General features: G+C 40.5%; 3 protein-coding genes across 15 annotated transcripts in view; 2 read left to right on the plus strand and 1 right to left on the minus strand.

Annotated features, from left to right (window-relative positions):
* Nucleotides 1–5557, plus strand: part of pigl (phosphatidylinositol glycan anchor biosynthesis class L) — a 14259-nt gene extending 8702 nt beyond the window's left edge. The window contains exons 3-7 of the mRNA XM_005800774.3: nt 7–97; nt 2498–2565; nt 3339–3370; nt 4864–4997; nt 5219–5557. Coding sequence (XP_005800831.1) covers nt 7–97; nt 2498–2565; nt 3339–3370; nt 4864–4997; nt 5219–5347 — 454 coding nt within the window. The 3' untranslated portion in view covers nt 5348–5557. The remainder of the gene's footprint in view (nt 1–6; nt 98–2497; nt 2566–3338; nt 3371–4863; nt 4998–5218) is intronic.
* On the minus strand, nt 5510–14843 carry cenpv (centromere protein V). Of its 11 annotated transcripts, none has more exons than XM_023341995.1 (6): nt 7092–7996; nt 6829–6957; nt 6668–6760; nt 6231–6309; nt 6023–6137; nt 5510–5724 (listed from the first exon to the last, which is right to left on the minus strand). In XM_023341995.1, the coding sequence occupies exons 2-6, from the start codon at nt 6837–6839 to the stop codon at nt 5585–5587; spliced, it is 438 nt and encodes a 145-aa protein (XP_023197763.1). In that variant the 5' UTR covers nt 6840–6957; nt 7092–7996; the 3' UTR covers nt 5510–5584. The 11 variants fall into 11 exon arrangements, with proteins under 11 accessions (XP_023197763.1, XP_023197755.1, XP_023197760.1 ...); XM_023341987.1 differs by having other exon boundaries at nt 6898–6957; nt 7092–7995; XM_023341990.1 differs by having other exon boundaries at nt 5511–5724; nt 6231–6294; nt 6898–6957; nt 7092–7994.
* On the plus strand, nt 8558–15563 carry ubb (ubiquitin B). 3 transcript variants are annotated; one of them, XM_023341985.1, is made up of 3 exons: nt 8558–8664; nt 9259–11090; nt 14797–15563. In XM_023341985.1, exons 2-3 carry the CDS (start codon nt 9269–9271, stop codon nt 15492–15494), a joined length of 2520 nt encoding a protein of 839 aa, XP_023197753.1. In that variant the 5' UTR covers nt 8558–8664; nt 9259–9268; the 3' UTR covers nt 15495–15563. The 3 variants fall into 3 exon arrangements, with proteins under 3 accessions (XP_023197753.1, XP_023197751.1, XP_023197752.1); XM_023341983.1 differs by lacking the exon at nt 14797–15563 and having other exon boundaries at nt 9259–10588; nt 10817–11247; XM_023341984.1 differs by lacking the exons at nt 8558–8664; nt 9259–11090 and adding an exon at nt 14079–14189.
* The last annotated feature ends 603 nt before the right edge of the window (nt 15564–16166 follow it).

The raw sequence follows: 16166 nt of genomic DNA on the forward strand, positions 1-16166 counted from the left end.
CTACAGAAAACTTCCAGATGATCCCAAAGCCGAATGGAGCGTCTCATTAGTCTCCTCTGCAGTACTGAGGCTCGTTACAGATCGCTGCATCAACATGGTAGGTTCACCTCTGAGTAAAGCTCTTCTAATTTCCCCCTTGTTATTTAAAGTTTCTCAACCTGTTGTTTTATATTATACATATGTTTTGGCGCCCCAGTTGCCCAGTTCATTGTCCCCGTTTGACTGCGGCGTGTGTAATAATCCCTCTTAGCCCCACCCACTTTGCATTTTTAGCCCTGGAAAAGCAGAGGAAATGGCTTCTGCTGCAGCAGAAAGTCGAAATCTGTTTACACATAGATTCTTATCGGCCGCCAGCACAGTTCCGTGCTATTAGCTAATGGGAATGCAGTAAATTTAGAATCATATTCTACTTTTTCCACACATCTGGTTTATATCAACAAGAGCTTAAATCGGAAATACCCCCAACCAAAGACAACACGAGAGCAGGAGAACAAGTTCTTTTTGTAAGATTGTGGAAGTGCAATCAGGCTCCCTTGACTAAAGTAGACAAACAAACACACCATCTCCTCCTATTCTGTCCAGCTCAGCTGTTGAAAAATGCAGCCCAATAGTGGGCAAAAGACTTGTGTTAGTCACACAGAAAGAAAGATCTGTTCTGCAAATCCAAAAGTGGTAATATTGCTTCTTCGGCCTACTGCATTGTTGTTCTCTTGTTATGCAGTCAAAATTTATGCCTTGCTCATTATTTATGACCACAGTCATGAAAAGCCCAAAATTTGGACTTGCAACAATAACCATCTCTGAAGAACCCTGAACACACCAACATAATGGTGGCAGCATCATGCAGTCGCAAGGCTTTCTTCAACTGGGTCAGTAAAGTTGGTCAGAATTGATGGGAATATGGGGTGCTGTGGTGGCGCAGCGGTTCAGCACAACCCACATAAGGAGGCCTTACTCCTTGACGCGGCCGTCACAGGTTCAATTCTCGGTCTGGTGACCTTTGTCGCAGGTCTTCCCTCTCTCTTTTTACCTACTTTCCTGCCTTAGCACTTTCAAATAAAGGACACTAGAGCCACAAAACCTTAAAAAAAATGTATGGGAATATGCACTGTAAAAAAACTTCATCTGGCAGCTGTGGTTGCCAGAATTTAACTGTATTTACCACAGCTGCTGGTATTTTACCGTCAATTAGAGACTTTTCTTTTACAGTGTAAATGGAGCTAAATACTTTTAGACTGAAGACTGGCGATTCCCTTAAGAACAATGACCTTTGGATCATCCACAATGACTCTTAATTCACTAAAAATGATCTAACTAATGTCTTTAATTGCATATATTACAATTGTGAGTTTTTAGTATTCCTTTTTTGTCATAGAATGATTATATTAAATTTCTACAACAGATGTTTTTTAGATCTTTATTTTATTTGTCTTTAAATTGAAGATATTGTGATTTTTTTTACATCATTTTCCACAAATATCAACACCCCACAGAAGAAAATATATTCATCCTATTTTTACAGGGTTTCATGTTTTTCTTTATTTCAGCACCTAAAAATAGAAATAAAACAGTAGTTTTTTAAAAAATGACAACAAAATTCCTATTATAGATATTTATCTTTTTTTCTGAAAGGTCACATAGCATTTGTGGCTCTAAAGGAGTTATTTCACTGAATTAAGGACAAAAACATCTCTTTGGATTTTTAAATCACGTTTTCAAATTTATCTTATCAAACAAACAATGGAGAACATAGTAAAACTACCAATCCCGACAATATGGAGAGTTTTGGGGGATTTTAACCATCATTAATAGGAATTTGTCATGATATCAATAAAAACAACTCTTATCACAATCAATAATAAACGATACAATAAATGCCTACCCCTATTAGAACAGTCTACTGTCCAGACCGAGATCCACAGATGCCCTGTCTCCAATTTTACTAAGTTTGGGACAGATTGAGAGGAGAAATGGTCAAAAACTCCAACAGACTTGCAGGTGCAACAAAATAATATATAAAAAAAAACAAAAGACAGTTCTTCCAACATATTGCATTGTTCATTTATGTTTGTTTTAGAAACTATTTAAAACAATCTGAAAACCATTTGAATATTTCTTCTTCTGTCTGACATGATGTCTTTCTCTTGACATGGAGATTCATGAGCATAGGAGAGTTTAGACTTTGCAGAGAAAGTCATGGTAGTGAGACGGTCATGCCGCTCACATCTTCAGTCATGCGCCTTCTGTTCTCCCTTTGACCTGATTTTTTTTTTTTTTTTTTGTCTTGTTTCCTCCCGTGGTGTTCAAGTATGCACAGAAAAACACTCTGAAATATCCGGCTGTCAGCTGCCATGCAGCTCCATGGTCAGGCACCAGCATGCTTCCACTAACCCCAACATCTTTTCTTTTTATTGCTCTGGTTTCTTTAACTGTAGTCTTAGACACCAACAATTTTCTTTATTTTTTACTCAAACCTTGAGCAATTTTGTTGTTCCAGGTGCTGACCTTTGACGGAAGAGGTGTGAGCGGTCATGCCAATCACGTAGCAATCTATAAAGCTGTCAGGTAAGGACTGGCCATGAAGGACTTAGCCAGAAGAACGACTCTGGCAACCGCCAACGCTAAAACCCTGAAAGCAGTCCGCTCCGCAGTCATAAAAGTCTTTCCAGGAAAATGCTGAAAATTTGGACTCACAACAACAGCCATCCCTCTAAATGCTTCCCCACGAAAACACATAGCCACACGCCCACACACGCACACACACACACACACACACACACACACACACATGCATAGAGATGATGTTTTTCAGAATTGGTCTGTTACATAGCTGAGAGGTCATCCAAACAGAGTCCTCTGAGGCACTGGGCTTGGCTCCTAGCGAGCGGCTGTAAATCCTGTCCCCCGAAGTGGTGAAGAGGGAGGGAGAAGAGGGCTGCTTTGGTTTGGAGAGGCCGCCCTCCAGCCAGACTGTTGGTTTAAAGAAATGTGTTTGTGAAGAGTACATCACAATCCCTAGAAGGCACTTAGATCTCCTTCTAGCAACTGGCTGCACCTTCATGGTTACGGTTCTCTGTTAGCCTAGTTTGTTGTTTTAAAAAGTGAGCCCTATCAAACGCCATCTCGTGATTTCCATGAGGCTAGAGCCCAGAGGAAGTGTGTGCTAGTTTTACGCCGCTCAGGATCTTAGTGTTTTGCTCATTTGTAAACAGATTACAAAGAATAAATGTGTGAAAAAGTCAGCACAGTTGGAGGTTTTCATGAATACCTGCAACATAAATGCAACTTATGCAAGTTCCTGTGATATGAACACTAAACCTTCTTGTTTTCCCTTGCAGACATGTTGCTTCTACTGGTGAATTGCCTAAAGGTAAGCTGTTACACAAAGACAACTTGTAGAAGATTGACATGTTTACTGAAGGCCCTGGGATGTCCAGCAGAGACTGGCTGATCTTTGTCTGTTTAATGAGTGTTTAGCACCCTCTTCTGTTCAAACACGTTCAACAATCTCCTCTCTGCTCCTGTTTACTTGCAGCCAGTTTGGCCTCAGTAGTTGTGTGCTTTCAGATTTTTCCTCTTCACCTCATTTCAGGAGTCTCCATAGAAGCATCATTGCCTTTTAGTTTTACTTTTGTTTTCCTTGAAACATTTCTAAAGAACACCAGGTTCAGTAGAAGACTGAAATGAAAGTAAAGCAAATTTTTCTACTTACTACCCAAAGCAACAAATATAAATGAGATGATTGAAGAGTAAAGAAATAAAGAATCCTGCAAAAGTACTCATCTTCCTTTAACTTTTCTACATTTTGTGACATGACAACTACAAACTACTTGCTTGTTTTTATATATAAAGCGTAAGTAGGGGTGCCCTACTTACTAGGGTGATTTCGGTCCCAATTTTCTTAGTTTTTGGAGATCTGCGATTGGCTGATAATAACTTGTGAAACTGATCTTATCTACTGCCACAAAAGTCTGAAAATCAGCCACTGTGCCGTTTTGCTCTGCTGTGAGACAGGGCTGACTGATGGCTCACCAGGTCACTTCTGCAGGTCCGCTGTTAACAGTAGTCTCTTCACTGTTACAAACTTAGCAACTTTTCAGACAAAACAAACCCCAATCTGCTCCAGTCAAAATCAGAATTGGTAAGTCCCCGACTTGGCAACTTTATGACTGACTCACAGCAGGATATACCAACTAACTACCACCGTATATAGCGTGGTAGTCTATCCAGGAAGAGACTGGCAATAAAATTCTCCACATTCTGTTAGAGCACAAGCAGGTGAGCCCAGTATCTTTACTCTCTTCCTGTCAGCCATTCCTTTGGATTTAGCCACTCTATAATCATTAAAATGACCAAAGATAAATATCCCTCTGTGCTTACTCATTTTTATTTAAGAAAAGAGTGAAATTTGTTGTTTTCCTTCCACTTAAACACTACTATGTGCTGGTTATCACATAAAGATAAAAAACAATTCCCTGAATGTTTGTGGTCATTACGTGGTAAATGGTTCAAAGGACGAAGGACGAGAATAAAACTCTACAAAGCACCATCTGCTTCACCCTGACGACCCGTCCGGCTGTTGGCTCAGAGTGAAGTAGCTGACCATTAAGTCTGGTGATAACCCTCGCCATCAGGCTGTAAGGGGATATCAGCTAATCTTGCCGCATGTGAGGGGAAACCGTCACATGCGGCACATTAGCAGTCTGAGATCTTCTATACGACGTATTATTTGAGCGCTGTAAAGGCACACTTCTCGTCTTAAGAACTTGAAAAGCAGGTTGACCTTATTGTCTGCCTAAATACCGTCTGCCCTGAGCTTTTAACATTACCAGCTGTCTGAGTCTCCCTTGTGTTTGCTCACAGAGTGTGTGTTGCTCGCCTTGGAAACCATAGGCCTTCTAAGGAAGTACACCTCCTTCCTGGACCTTCCCTTCAGCTGGTTTCTACCGTCACACCTCCACTGTGTTGTTGGCCCAAAAGGCTACAAGCAAGCCAAAGTAAGCCTTAGGGCGGACAGGTTTGCCCACAAGACACGTCATATTGTATTTTTAGACTCACGCACCCTTTTAGTGCATTGTGATATGTATATGCACTAGGAAAGCATATTTAACAGCATGAAATAAGCTGTCAGAGGCATAAATGACAATATTAGGCACAATCACTCATTTGCCAATGTTCTCATCATATCTCGAGTTAAATCTCAACATATCCCTCACAGGCTGCCATGCTGTGTCATCGCTCTCAGCTTCTCTGGTTTCGGTATCTCTACATCACCTTCTCGAGGTACATGTTCACAAACACGTTCCAGGTCGTTCCACAAGGACCGAAGAATCTGAAGATCTACTGAATGTTCCAGCTTGTGAGGGCGTGCCTATTGTTAACCTTTAAGCTTCCACATTTTCATGTGCAGTTGTTACAAACAAAGCAGATGATAGTTTTAATGAATCATGTTGTGTGTTTAAAAGACTCAAAGAATGTTGTCAGGACACTGTATGAAAACACTATATCAGATTCTTATTGTTCCGTTTTTGTACAATGTTTATTAAAAAAAGTGGTTTTCAAAGTTGTGTAGCAGCAGTTATTTTTACAGCATGTCCCCTTCAGGTTTAGACATGTCTTTGATGCTCTTGTGAGCTTGCATGCTTTCTTCCCACTTCTCCCCGCAAAACTTCTCCACAATGATGCTGCGCACAGTTCCTGGATCCAGACAGTGTGGAGCAACGCCTGAGGAAGTAAACAGAAACATAGGAACTGAAAAACTACAACAACAACAAAACCCTGCTCATGTTCGGTATATTTCAGTAACACCTGGTTTTACCAGATGAGTTTACCGTCAAGTTTCAAGGGAATTTTCAGTTCCCAATATTATTATGATCATAAGATTTTTGTTTTCTACATATACTGTGGAAGTAAACTCTGGAGGAGTCATTTGGTGTAAACACAGTCTTGTTGTGAAATAGGATAAGCAGGTTATGAGAGTAATGTGACCATCTCATGTCAATACTTGAGGCTGGGGTCTTACCATATCCATCAGGATTGGATCGTGGTGTGTAGAAACTTTGAACTCCACAGGTTTTACAGAAGGTGTGTTTAGCAACATGAGTCTGGAAGGTATAGGTCGTCAGATTGTCAACTCCCTACAAAAAAAGAAGACACCACAAGCATTAAGACCTTTTCTTTTTTTTTTAGATTTTAAATAACCATTAACGTGTTTGAAGCAAGCCAGTTACCTGTAAGAGAGTAAAGCGACTCTTCGGGACGATGAAATGGTGGTTTTGTTTTTTCGTGCAGACACTACAACTAGAGAAACTGATCAATTAAGATTTATATTTTACAGTACCTTGGAAAGCAGCGTCCTAGAACTTTTCCACCCATTATAACTTTACAAATATAACCTTTAAAGTGTCTTATTGAAACTTTGTGTGACAGACCAACATAGGGTAGAACACAGCTGAGAAGAATATGTGGGTTTTCTAAACTGGTACAAATGCAAACCTTCAAAATGTGACGTTCATTTCTATTTGCCCCCCCCCCCTCCCCTTTTCCAGTCATACCCTTAAAAGCATCTGAAGTAACATTTAGAAGTTATCTAATTAGTAAATTGAGTCAACCTGTATATCATTTAATCTCAATGTAAAGATCAAGAAATTAGTTTGAGAATACACACTTGCAGTGAAATACATGAAGGTCAGGGGAACTCCAGACTTCAAATCTAACAGCTCCACAGTGGCATCCACCAGAGTGTTTCACAAGCTCCATTCTAAAAATAAGAGAAATAAACAAAACCGTACATAAATATATGAATTATCTACGTCTCTTTAGCCTTACTTTAGGTACATCAATTAAATCAACTGCAGTCCATTTCCTCCATCACTTGTGACATGTTTGTTGCGAAACCTGCTTATCTGGACCCAACCAGAATATTCCAGTCGTCCTATCCAGGAAATCAGAGCATACCTGATCAAAGTGCAACACTGATAAGTTTCACAATCACAATGAAGACTTTTCACCAATATCAGATTTAACTGCTGAATACGTTATTTTATGTGTGAACAGATAATTACAAAAGTAGGCTGCTAGATTGTACGTACAGTGTATGGGCTAGGCCTAGTTCTTCTTTATGTGTTGTTTTCCTGAAACTCGTTGAGATAGCTGATAATTGCTTCCAGCAAGGGGAAGGGCAAAGTACAGCTGACGTGAAGAAACACATTCCTTGGAGGTTGAACCAGCTCAGCCTGCATGATGTTGGCAAGCAGTGATGTGTTAGATCACGAGTTCGGTGTCATATGACATGGTCCCAGATGGGTGGACTAAGGGAATGCTGTGACCCAAATACATAACTTATACATGCTCTGGGGTCAGTTATCCAGTCTGTGGCCCCAAAATAGACACCAAGTAGGTTACAGAGCCCCATTTGAGCTTGCCGTTTTATATTATGTCAAACTAAAAATGGACTCTGCTTGTTGATTCTGTGATTTATTTTTCAAAGTCTCCATTTGTTTCTGTGACTCTACACAAGCTACAGATGAAAAAGCTTAAATATTAACCAAATAGTCTAGTCAATGGATGTTTCTATAAAAATTACTAAAGCTAGTGGCCAGCAGTCAATATGTTTGGAAAAAAGGTTATTTCACATACATGTTAAAAATAGACATCTATTCAAATGAGAAGATATTTTAGCTCAAGCTAAACAGATAAAAAAAAAAACATCCTGATATAACTAGACTATATCATTATTGTTGTCATAAAACGGGCTGTGCATCATTAAATCCTACTATTTTCATAATTTGTTTGATTTCTCTGTCACAAAAATGACCTCGAAACAGAAAGTGTAATTTTTTTCAGCGTTTTGAGTTGCTACCGTTCACTAAGACATTTTTTCAAGGTTAAATTTGAGTATAATATTTTAAAATGGCATACTTTCTCTATTACAACTGCTACAACCAACATATTTTATATATTAAAAGGAATCAGTTGGGTGATACATCTGGGATTTTGCCTGGTCATGTCCATGTGGTTATTACCGTAGACTGAGAAATGCAGTCATTCGACTTGATAGAAAAAAACATATGTCGACATTTACTTCGTCTAATCGAAAACGAGGTCGCCGAAACCCTAATTTCACCGTAAAACCTTACATCTATCCAAAAAAACGTAAACAAAAAGCTGCATATAATTCTTAAATAAGTATGCGTTATAACTATCGAAAAATATGCTAGTCATCATGGTTTACTTACTGTAACTCAGCAACCAATCACAAGGCAAACAAACATCACTGTTATCCAATCAGAAGAGAGGAGCAAGTTCTTGTTGTCGTGGCGTTTCTGGTAGATTCTGGGGAATGACCATTCACTACCACTAAGATATCATTCCGCAGCTGAAGAAAATGTGTTTTTCTTAAAATTTTAGCACATTTTCAAAACATCAAATATAATTAAATGTTAAGCTTTCAAAAAAAGCATCACAGTACATACTTATATTTTTATGGAAATGGTTCATTTCAGGGCTATGAGAACTACTTTTGTATGCGGACTAATATGAATTTCTGACACGTTCAGCTAGACATAAAAGACAGGGTCGCGCTTCAGACTGCAGCATTTCTTCAACGGGAGAAGACGTCGAGAATAGACGATTACAGAAGTAACTATTACAGTTTCGAAAGCTGTAAGTATACTTTAAGTACAATTTATGTAATATAATGTGTACATTGTATTAGGCTTTTACAAGTGAATACAATAGTAGTAGTATTTAATATTTGTTGTTTGCTTTAATTCTTTTTCGAAATGTAAAATTATGTCAGTTGAGGATGGTAACGTACACCGATTTAATTTTGGCCGGAGACTCTTTGGTCTATTTAATTAAATTTACCATTACTTTGTTCTCCGTTGTTTGTTTAGCGAGGTGCTTAGTGCTTGCCAGCAATGGCAGTGACTCGACATTTTGGTTTCGGCCATTAGAGGGGAACTGACGAACAAAGAGTCTATGAGCTCAAAATGGCGCTCGGGCTGTTAATGGTTGCTAAGGCGCGGTCCTATTTTTTGAGAACATTAATGGATACATACACACATGCATACATATATACATACATACACACAAACATATATATATATAATTTCATTTTTTTCCTTTGGTCTGATATCTTAATGTCACATTACTTTTTTCTTTTTTATTATTGTAGACTTATTCTCTCACAAGTTGTGGCCATTTACTTTAACTTATTTTTTCTATTCCCATTCCCCCTTCTTTTAATTTCTAAAGGTGGTGCAAGATGCAGATCTTTGTGAAAACCCTCACCGGCAAAACCATCACCCTGGAGGTGGAGCCCAGTGATACCATTGAGAACGTTAAGGCCAAGATCCAGGATAAGGAGGGCATCCCCCCTGACCAGCAGAGGCTGATCTTTGCCGGAAAGCAGCTGGAGGATGGCCGCACCCTGTCCGACTACAATATCCAGAAGGAGTCCACCCTTCACCTGGTCCTCCGTCTTAGGGGTGGCATGCAGATCTTCGTCAAGACCCTCACCGGCAAAACCATCACCCTGGAGGTGGAACCCAGCGACACCATTGAGAATGTCAAGGCCAAGATCCAGGATAAGGAGGGCATCCCCCCTGACCAGCAGAGGCTGATCTTTGCCGGAAAGCAGCTGGAAGATGGCCGCACCCTGTCCGACTACAACATCCAGAAGGAGTCCACCCTTCACCTGGTCCTCCGTCTTAGGGGTGGCATGCAGATCTTCGTCAAGACCCTCACCGGCAAAACCATCACCCTGGAGGTGGAACCCAGCGACACCATTGAGAACGTTAAGGCCAAGATCCAGGATAAGGAGGGCATCCCCCCTGACCAGCAGAGGCTGATCTTTGCCGGAAAGCAGCTGGAAGATGGCCGCACCCTGTCCGACTACAACATCCAGAAGGAGTCCACCCTTCACCTGGTCCTCCGTCTGAGAGGTGGCATGCAAATCTTCGTCAAAACCCTCACTGGCAAAACCATCACCCTGGAGGTGGAGCCCAGCGACACCATTGAGAATGTCAAGGCCAAGATCCAGGATAAGGAGGGCATCCCCCCTGACCAGCAGAGGCTGATCTTTGCTGGCAAACAGCTTGAAGATGGCCGCACCCTGTCTGACTACAACATCCAGAAGGAGTCCACCCTTCACCTGGTCCTCCGTCTGAGAGGTGGCATGCAGATCTTCGTCAAGACCCTCACTGGCAAAACCATCACCCTGGAGGTGGAGCCCAGCGACACCATTGAGAACGTCAAGGCCAAGATCCAGGATAAGGAGGGCATCCCCCCTGACCAGCAGAGGCTGATCTTTGCCGGCAAACAGCTGGAAGATGGCCGCACCCTGTCCGACTACAACATCCAGAAGGAGTCCACCCTTCATCTGGTCCTCCGTCTCAGAGGTGGCATGCAAATTTTTGTCAAGACCCTCACTGGCAAGACAATCACCCTCGAAGTTGAGCCCAGCGACACCATTGAGAACGTTAAGGCCAAAATCCAGGATAAGGAGGGCATCCCCCCTGACCAGCAGAGGCTGATCTTTGCCGGCAAACAGCTGGAAGATGGCCGCACCCTGTCCGACTACAACATCCAGAAAGAATCTACTCTCCACCTTGTCCTTCGTCTCAGGGGTGGTATGCAGATCTTCGTAAAGACCCTCACTGGCAAGACAATCACCCTGGAGGTGGAACCCAGCGACACCATTGAGAACGTTAAGGCCAAGATCCAGGATAAGGAGGGCATCCCCCCTGACCAGCAGAGGCTGATCTTTGCCGGCAAACAGCTGGAAGATGGCCGCACCCTGTCCGACTACAACATCCAGAAGGAGTCCACCCTTCACCTGGTCCTCCGTCTGAGGGGTGGTATGCAAATCTTTGTCAAGACCCTCACCGGCAAAACCATCACCCTGGAGGTGGAACCCAGCGACACCATTGAGAACGTCAAGGCCAAAATCCAGGATAAAGAGGGCATCCCCCCTGACCAGCAGAGGCTGATCTTTGCTGGCAAGCAGCTGGAAGATGGCCGCACCCTGTCCGACTACAATATCCAGAAAGAATCCACCCTCCACCTTGTTCTCCGTCTGAGGGGTGGCCAGTAAATGATTCTAAAAAAAAAGAAAATGATTCCATGTTCTCTTAACTTGTTTCGCATGTCAACATTTAATGTATGACATGTAAAATTGCAAAAATGTTACAACTTAAGTGACCAAAGTGTGTATTCATATCACCTAATAAAAGGTTAAACTTATCTTTCTGGTGTGGTTAATTTGTCAGAATTAAGGAAACCATTGATTCCATAATGTCTAAGTAGTTTTTTTACAGTTCTATAAAACAAACAGAATATCTGAATTTGCCTTTTGAAAGCGTTAAACTCCGGCCATAAAATATTTAAATCAGTAATGAATACAAGCTACTAGGCTTTTCCTTTAGAATGTTAGCAGAAGTGATTGATCAAAAGACTTAAATGTGTGTGTGATAAACTATGAAGGAATTAAACTTTGCACTTTGTGTGTAATTTAAAATGTGTACATTTTCAATGCTGCTGGAGTTAATGTTAAAGCAACTCTAGCTGCCAAGAATTCAAAAATAAAATGTCAATAGACAACTCAAGCATGATCAAAATATCACAACTTTCCACATATACATTTTTTCAAGAGTCAGTTGGCCAAAAGGTGAAATGATTAACTTGTTAAAGAAAAGTTACTTCATATTGCTGAAAATTGTGATATATTTTGTCAGTTTTTTGATGACTTTTTCAATAATCTGTTCAACATTCTGAACTGGTTAAGTATTATCTTAGGCAGACAAACTACTTTGGTCAGCTGCTGGCCAGGCACACCTCCATTTTGTTAGTCACAACATCAAAAACTTACTCCATGTCACATAATCAATGAGAGGTGGAATAGACATAGCTGTAGGTAATTGATAAATACATGAGATGCAGTATATATGAGAAGTTCTCCAGACTATTGAAGTCATGTTACATGGCTCTAACTATCATTCCTTATAGCAAAACTGAAACCTAATTGCACATCCACATATATTAGAAATTTTGAAAGGAAATTAACCAAAGTCTCGTTGTAGTGGTGTGAAACGTGTTAATGTAGAATCAGACAGAAAGTTTCAGTTATCCTATCAAGGAAATCACAAAGTTCATTGCTACTAGGTTTCACAATTAAACTAAAAGCATTTCACATTTGAATATTCTAATATTGATATTTCTGATTCTACATTATCTTAAAAGTACGTCATGCCTTTGTAACTTCTAAAATGTAATTTTTTGTACCTTTCAGTTCCCCTTAAGCGGAATATTCCATCATCCCTAACCACAGGGGCATCCAAGGTTAAATGAGGCTTTGAGCTGAATTTCTCCAATGCATAACTTTATTATATTTATATGAATTGATCGAATGACAGAAAGATATACAATTTGTAATTAACAGGTTCAGCATTTAACTAGTGAGAAAACAATCGTTGTTCAAAGTACGTAGTGATTAATCAGTTAACTAATTTTTATGTATAATATCGAATATCCTCATAAAACAGTGATGGTTTTTGACAGAGCTGTCAATCTTGTTGCAAACTGGAAAATAGTTCTTAAGGTATGATACAAGTACCAGTGGTACTTGGGCTGGTACTAGGAGCAAATTTGGAACTTGTAAATATTTTCTTGGACCTGAAGCAGACAACAGGAATAATTACTGGTGGTGACTAATTCTCATCTGACATCAAACCCAACTTAATTGTGTTTCATGCTTGAAAATTTCAAATTGAGTGAAAGTTTAAAAAAAAAAACATTGATAAAGTATCTCCCAATACTTGCCACATACTGAAGTTTTAAAATGTTCAACATACCCAGGACTTCATTCTGTCAGGGTGAAGCATACAAAGTAGAGGACTTTAAAGAGGTTACATCACTTAATCTTGAACTGGTTTTTGATTATTTAAAACAGTGGGCATCATAAGAAAGTTTAGATGTACAAGTTAGCTAATCTGATTACACTACCAGGGCCGGTCCAAGCCTTTTTGGTGCCCTAAGCAGCTTTTTCTGGGGGCCCCCCATACCAACATGTCAACGCCAGATTATTCATAATTCCTAAGATGCTCTATGTATGTAACGTACCTGCTATCATTGGCATTATTTGTAATTAGCATATATTATACCAGTACTATTATGACTTAATTTCAACCTTACAGGAGTAACAAATAAAAAATAATAATTTGTATTTTAAAATGCAGAGTGGTATTTAAGTACGCCATTTTATTTGACCTATTTGAAAGTAACATCAACTGATAAACACTAAATTTAGTATCTAATATTTCCCCAACAGTGGCAGCAGCCATTAACGGGACGAGATTAATCATTATTATCTATAAAAACAATAAAGTAATTATTGCATTATTCAATGTTATTTTAAATATATATTTTTCTTGTCATGCTAGTTTGTTGCTCTTGGGGGCCCTATGGTGGCGTGGGGGCTCTAAGCAGCCGCTTACTTCGCCTATGCCTTGGGCCGGCCCTGGAAGCTGCTGGTATTTGATTCAATATTTCTATTAGTTAATTCAAGAGTTAGTATGCTACTCGTTTTTGTTGTAAAGGGATATGAACTGCATTTCATCATGTCAAAATGCAAGAGATGTAATACATTCCAAATCTGAACCGGCCCAATCTAGTAAGTTTTTTCGAAAGGGAACCCCAGTTTTCTCAAAAATATTGTTAGAATCTTTTGTAAAATCAATTATATATTATAGGCGGAGAAGTAGGGGCTCGCCCAGGTTCGCATTCCTTCAAGAACCACAACTGGTGGGGCTTGTGTTAAAAGTTTGGCAACCACTCGTTTAGAAAGTTGATTTTTATAGCCTGAAATCTTAACGTGTAACAAAATGTTTGACTGTGCTTCATTCATTTTAATACTGCGGTTTTGCGCACCTTTTTGAATAATATCTTATAGGCTCAAGGATTTTAATAATATGTATAAAACCGGACAATGTAATAAAAGTAATTAATTAAAAAACGGTACACAGAACAAAACTAACAAACAAAAAAAAACGAGGACTATTTTCGTGAGCGGATGAATATCACGTGATGGGTGCATGGAGGGTATAAAAACGCTCGCCTCTTAGCAACAGCAGTCAGAGAGCGGAATTTGCCGTTTTTTGAGCAATTTAGTGGACTAGCTTTGAAAAATTGTAAGTATCGTGTTTTGTGCTTTATGTTTTCTGTTCCTATACAGTTAACTGTTTTCTTGGATAGCTTCTCTTTCGTATAGTTCGTCTAAATGACTTTTTACTGCAGTTGGCTTCATTTGTTTTTCCCAGTCAGCTGACGTCTAATTACCGGAAAACGTATGGTGGTTAGCAACCAGGAATAACAATTTCAAGCAATTTGGTTGGCAGGTTCTCTCTTTGTTTTGTCGGCAATTTTAATAACACCGTAAAACAGAACAGCTGTTGGTCTTCAGAAACTACACGACTTTATTTCTAGCTGTGTCATCCATTCGACTGAAAGCAGGAAGGCAAACAATGGCTTTTTCCAAAATGGCGTTTATGCTTGAATCGCCACCCTCTTACCAGTCGGTTCGCTCTGTACACTGAACCCCACAAACTGTTCGACTTTGCGGTTTTTAATTGCCGTGTCTTTCATGAAGAGACAAGTAATTAAGTTATGATGATAGGTTAACGTAGAGTGAATATCGACGGGATGATAAAATCTACTTCCCCCACCTGAATAGTTAAAGCAAGATAAACGGGAAGTTGAAACAATACCTCGTTATCCTCACTTTCTCTTCTTTTTCAGGCGCAAACATGCAGATCTTTGTCAAGACCCTCACTGGTAAAACCATCACCCTGGAGGTGGAACCCAGCGACACCATTGAGAATGTCAAGGCTAAAATCCAGGATAAGGAGGGCATCCCCCCTGACCAGCAGAGGCTGATCTTTGCTGGAAAGCAGCTGGAAGATGGCCGCACCCTGTCCGACTACAACATCCAAAAAGAATCTACCCTCCACCTTGTTCTCCGTCTGAGGGGTGGCATGCAGATCTTTGTCAAGACCCTCACTGGCAAGACCATCACCCTGGAGGTGGAACCCAGTGACACCATTGAGAACGTCAAGGCCAAGATCCAGGATAAGGAGGGCATCCCCCCTGACCAGCAGAGGCTGATCTTTGCCGGAAAGCAGCTGGAAGATGGCCGCACCCTGTCCGACTACAACATCCAGAAGGAGTCGACCCTTCACCTGGTCCTCCGTCTGAGAGGTGGCATGCAGATCTTTGTCAAGACCCTCACCGGCAAAACCATCACCCTGGAGGTGGAGCCCAGCGACACCATTGAGAATGTCAAGGCCAAGATCCAGGATAAGGAGGGCATCCCCCCTGACCAGCAGAGGCTGATCTTTGCTGGCAAGCAGCTGGAGGATGGCCGCACCCTGTCCGACTACAATATCCAGAAGGAGTCCACCCTCCACCTTGTTCTCCGTCTGAGGGGTGGCCAGTAAATGAGTTCAATATTTTATTCACTTAAGATGACAAGTGCACCTAATAAAGTGAGATCACAATAAATGGAATTTGTTTGCCTTATTTCCTGTAGTTGTCTTTGAGTATTTAGTGAGCAAATTGCTAGAGTAAATAAAAGAAAAATATTCTTTTGCCCTCAGTAGTTTCCATAAATCTGAGGAGATTCATTTAAAAACCTCTAGATGGCACTATTACATTGATGACTAATGTGTCCTTTACACACTAGTCGGGATATTCTGTTCAGACTGCAATACCAGTCTCTTGGAATGGGGGTCTATAAAGTAATTTGCAAACTTTTCAAATTTTCAGGGGATGACTCTTATCCAAACCAATCTATATGCCTAAAATCTTGAATTCTAGTGCCACCGGAGATTTATTACTGCCAGACTTTTAAAATAACAGGGATAAAATGTGTCTAGAAGCCTTCGTCTTCAATGTGACTTTTGTTTGTCTTCCTGCTCCAGAGACAACTGTCAGCCAGTAGAGCTGACGGCCATTAAATGAAAGGCCCCCAAAAATTAACCTGTCATGCCCTGATCTAAGCAGGTTATTTGACCCCAGCAAACCCCACTTTGGTTAACCACTCAGAAATGAGTGGTTAACCTTTCCAGTGTACATCCTGGTACATGTAGTGAAAGTGGTATTTAAAAAAA

The sequence above is a fragment of the Xiphophorus maculatus genome, chromosome 11, assembly GCF_002775205.1.
Source record: "Xiphophorus maculatus strain JP 163 A chromosome 11, X_maculatus-5.0-male, whole genome shotgun sequence".
NCBI classification, from domain to species: Eukaryota; Metazoa; Chordata; class Actinopteri; order Cyprinodontiformes; family Poeciliidae; genus Xiphophorus; species Xiphophorus maculatus.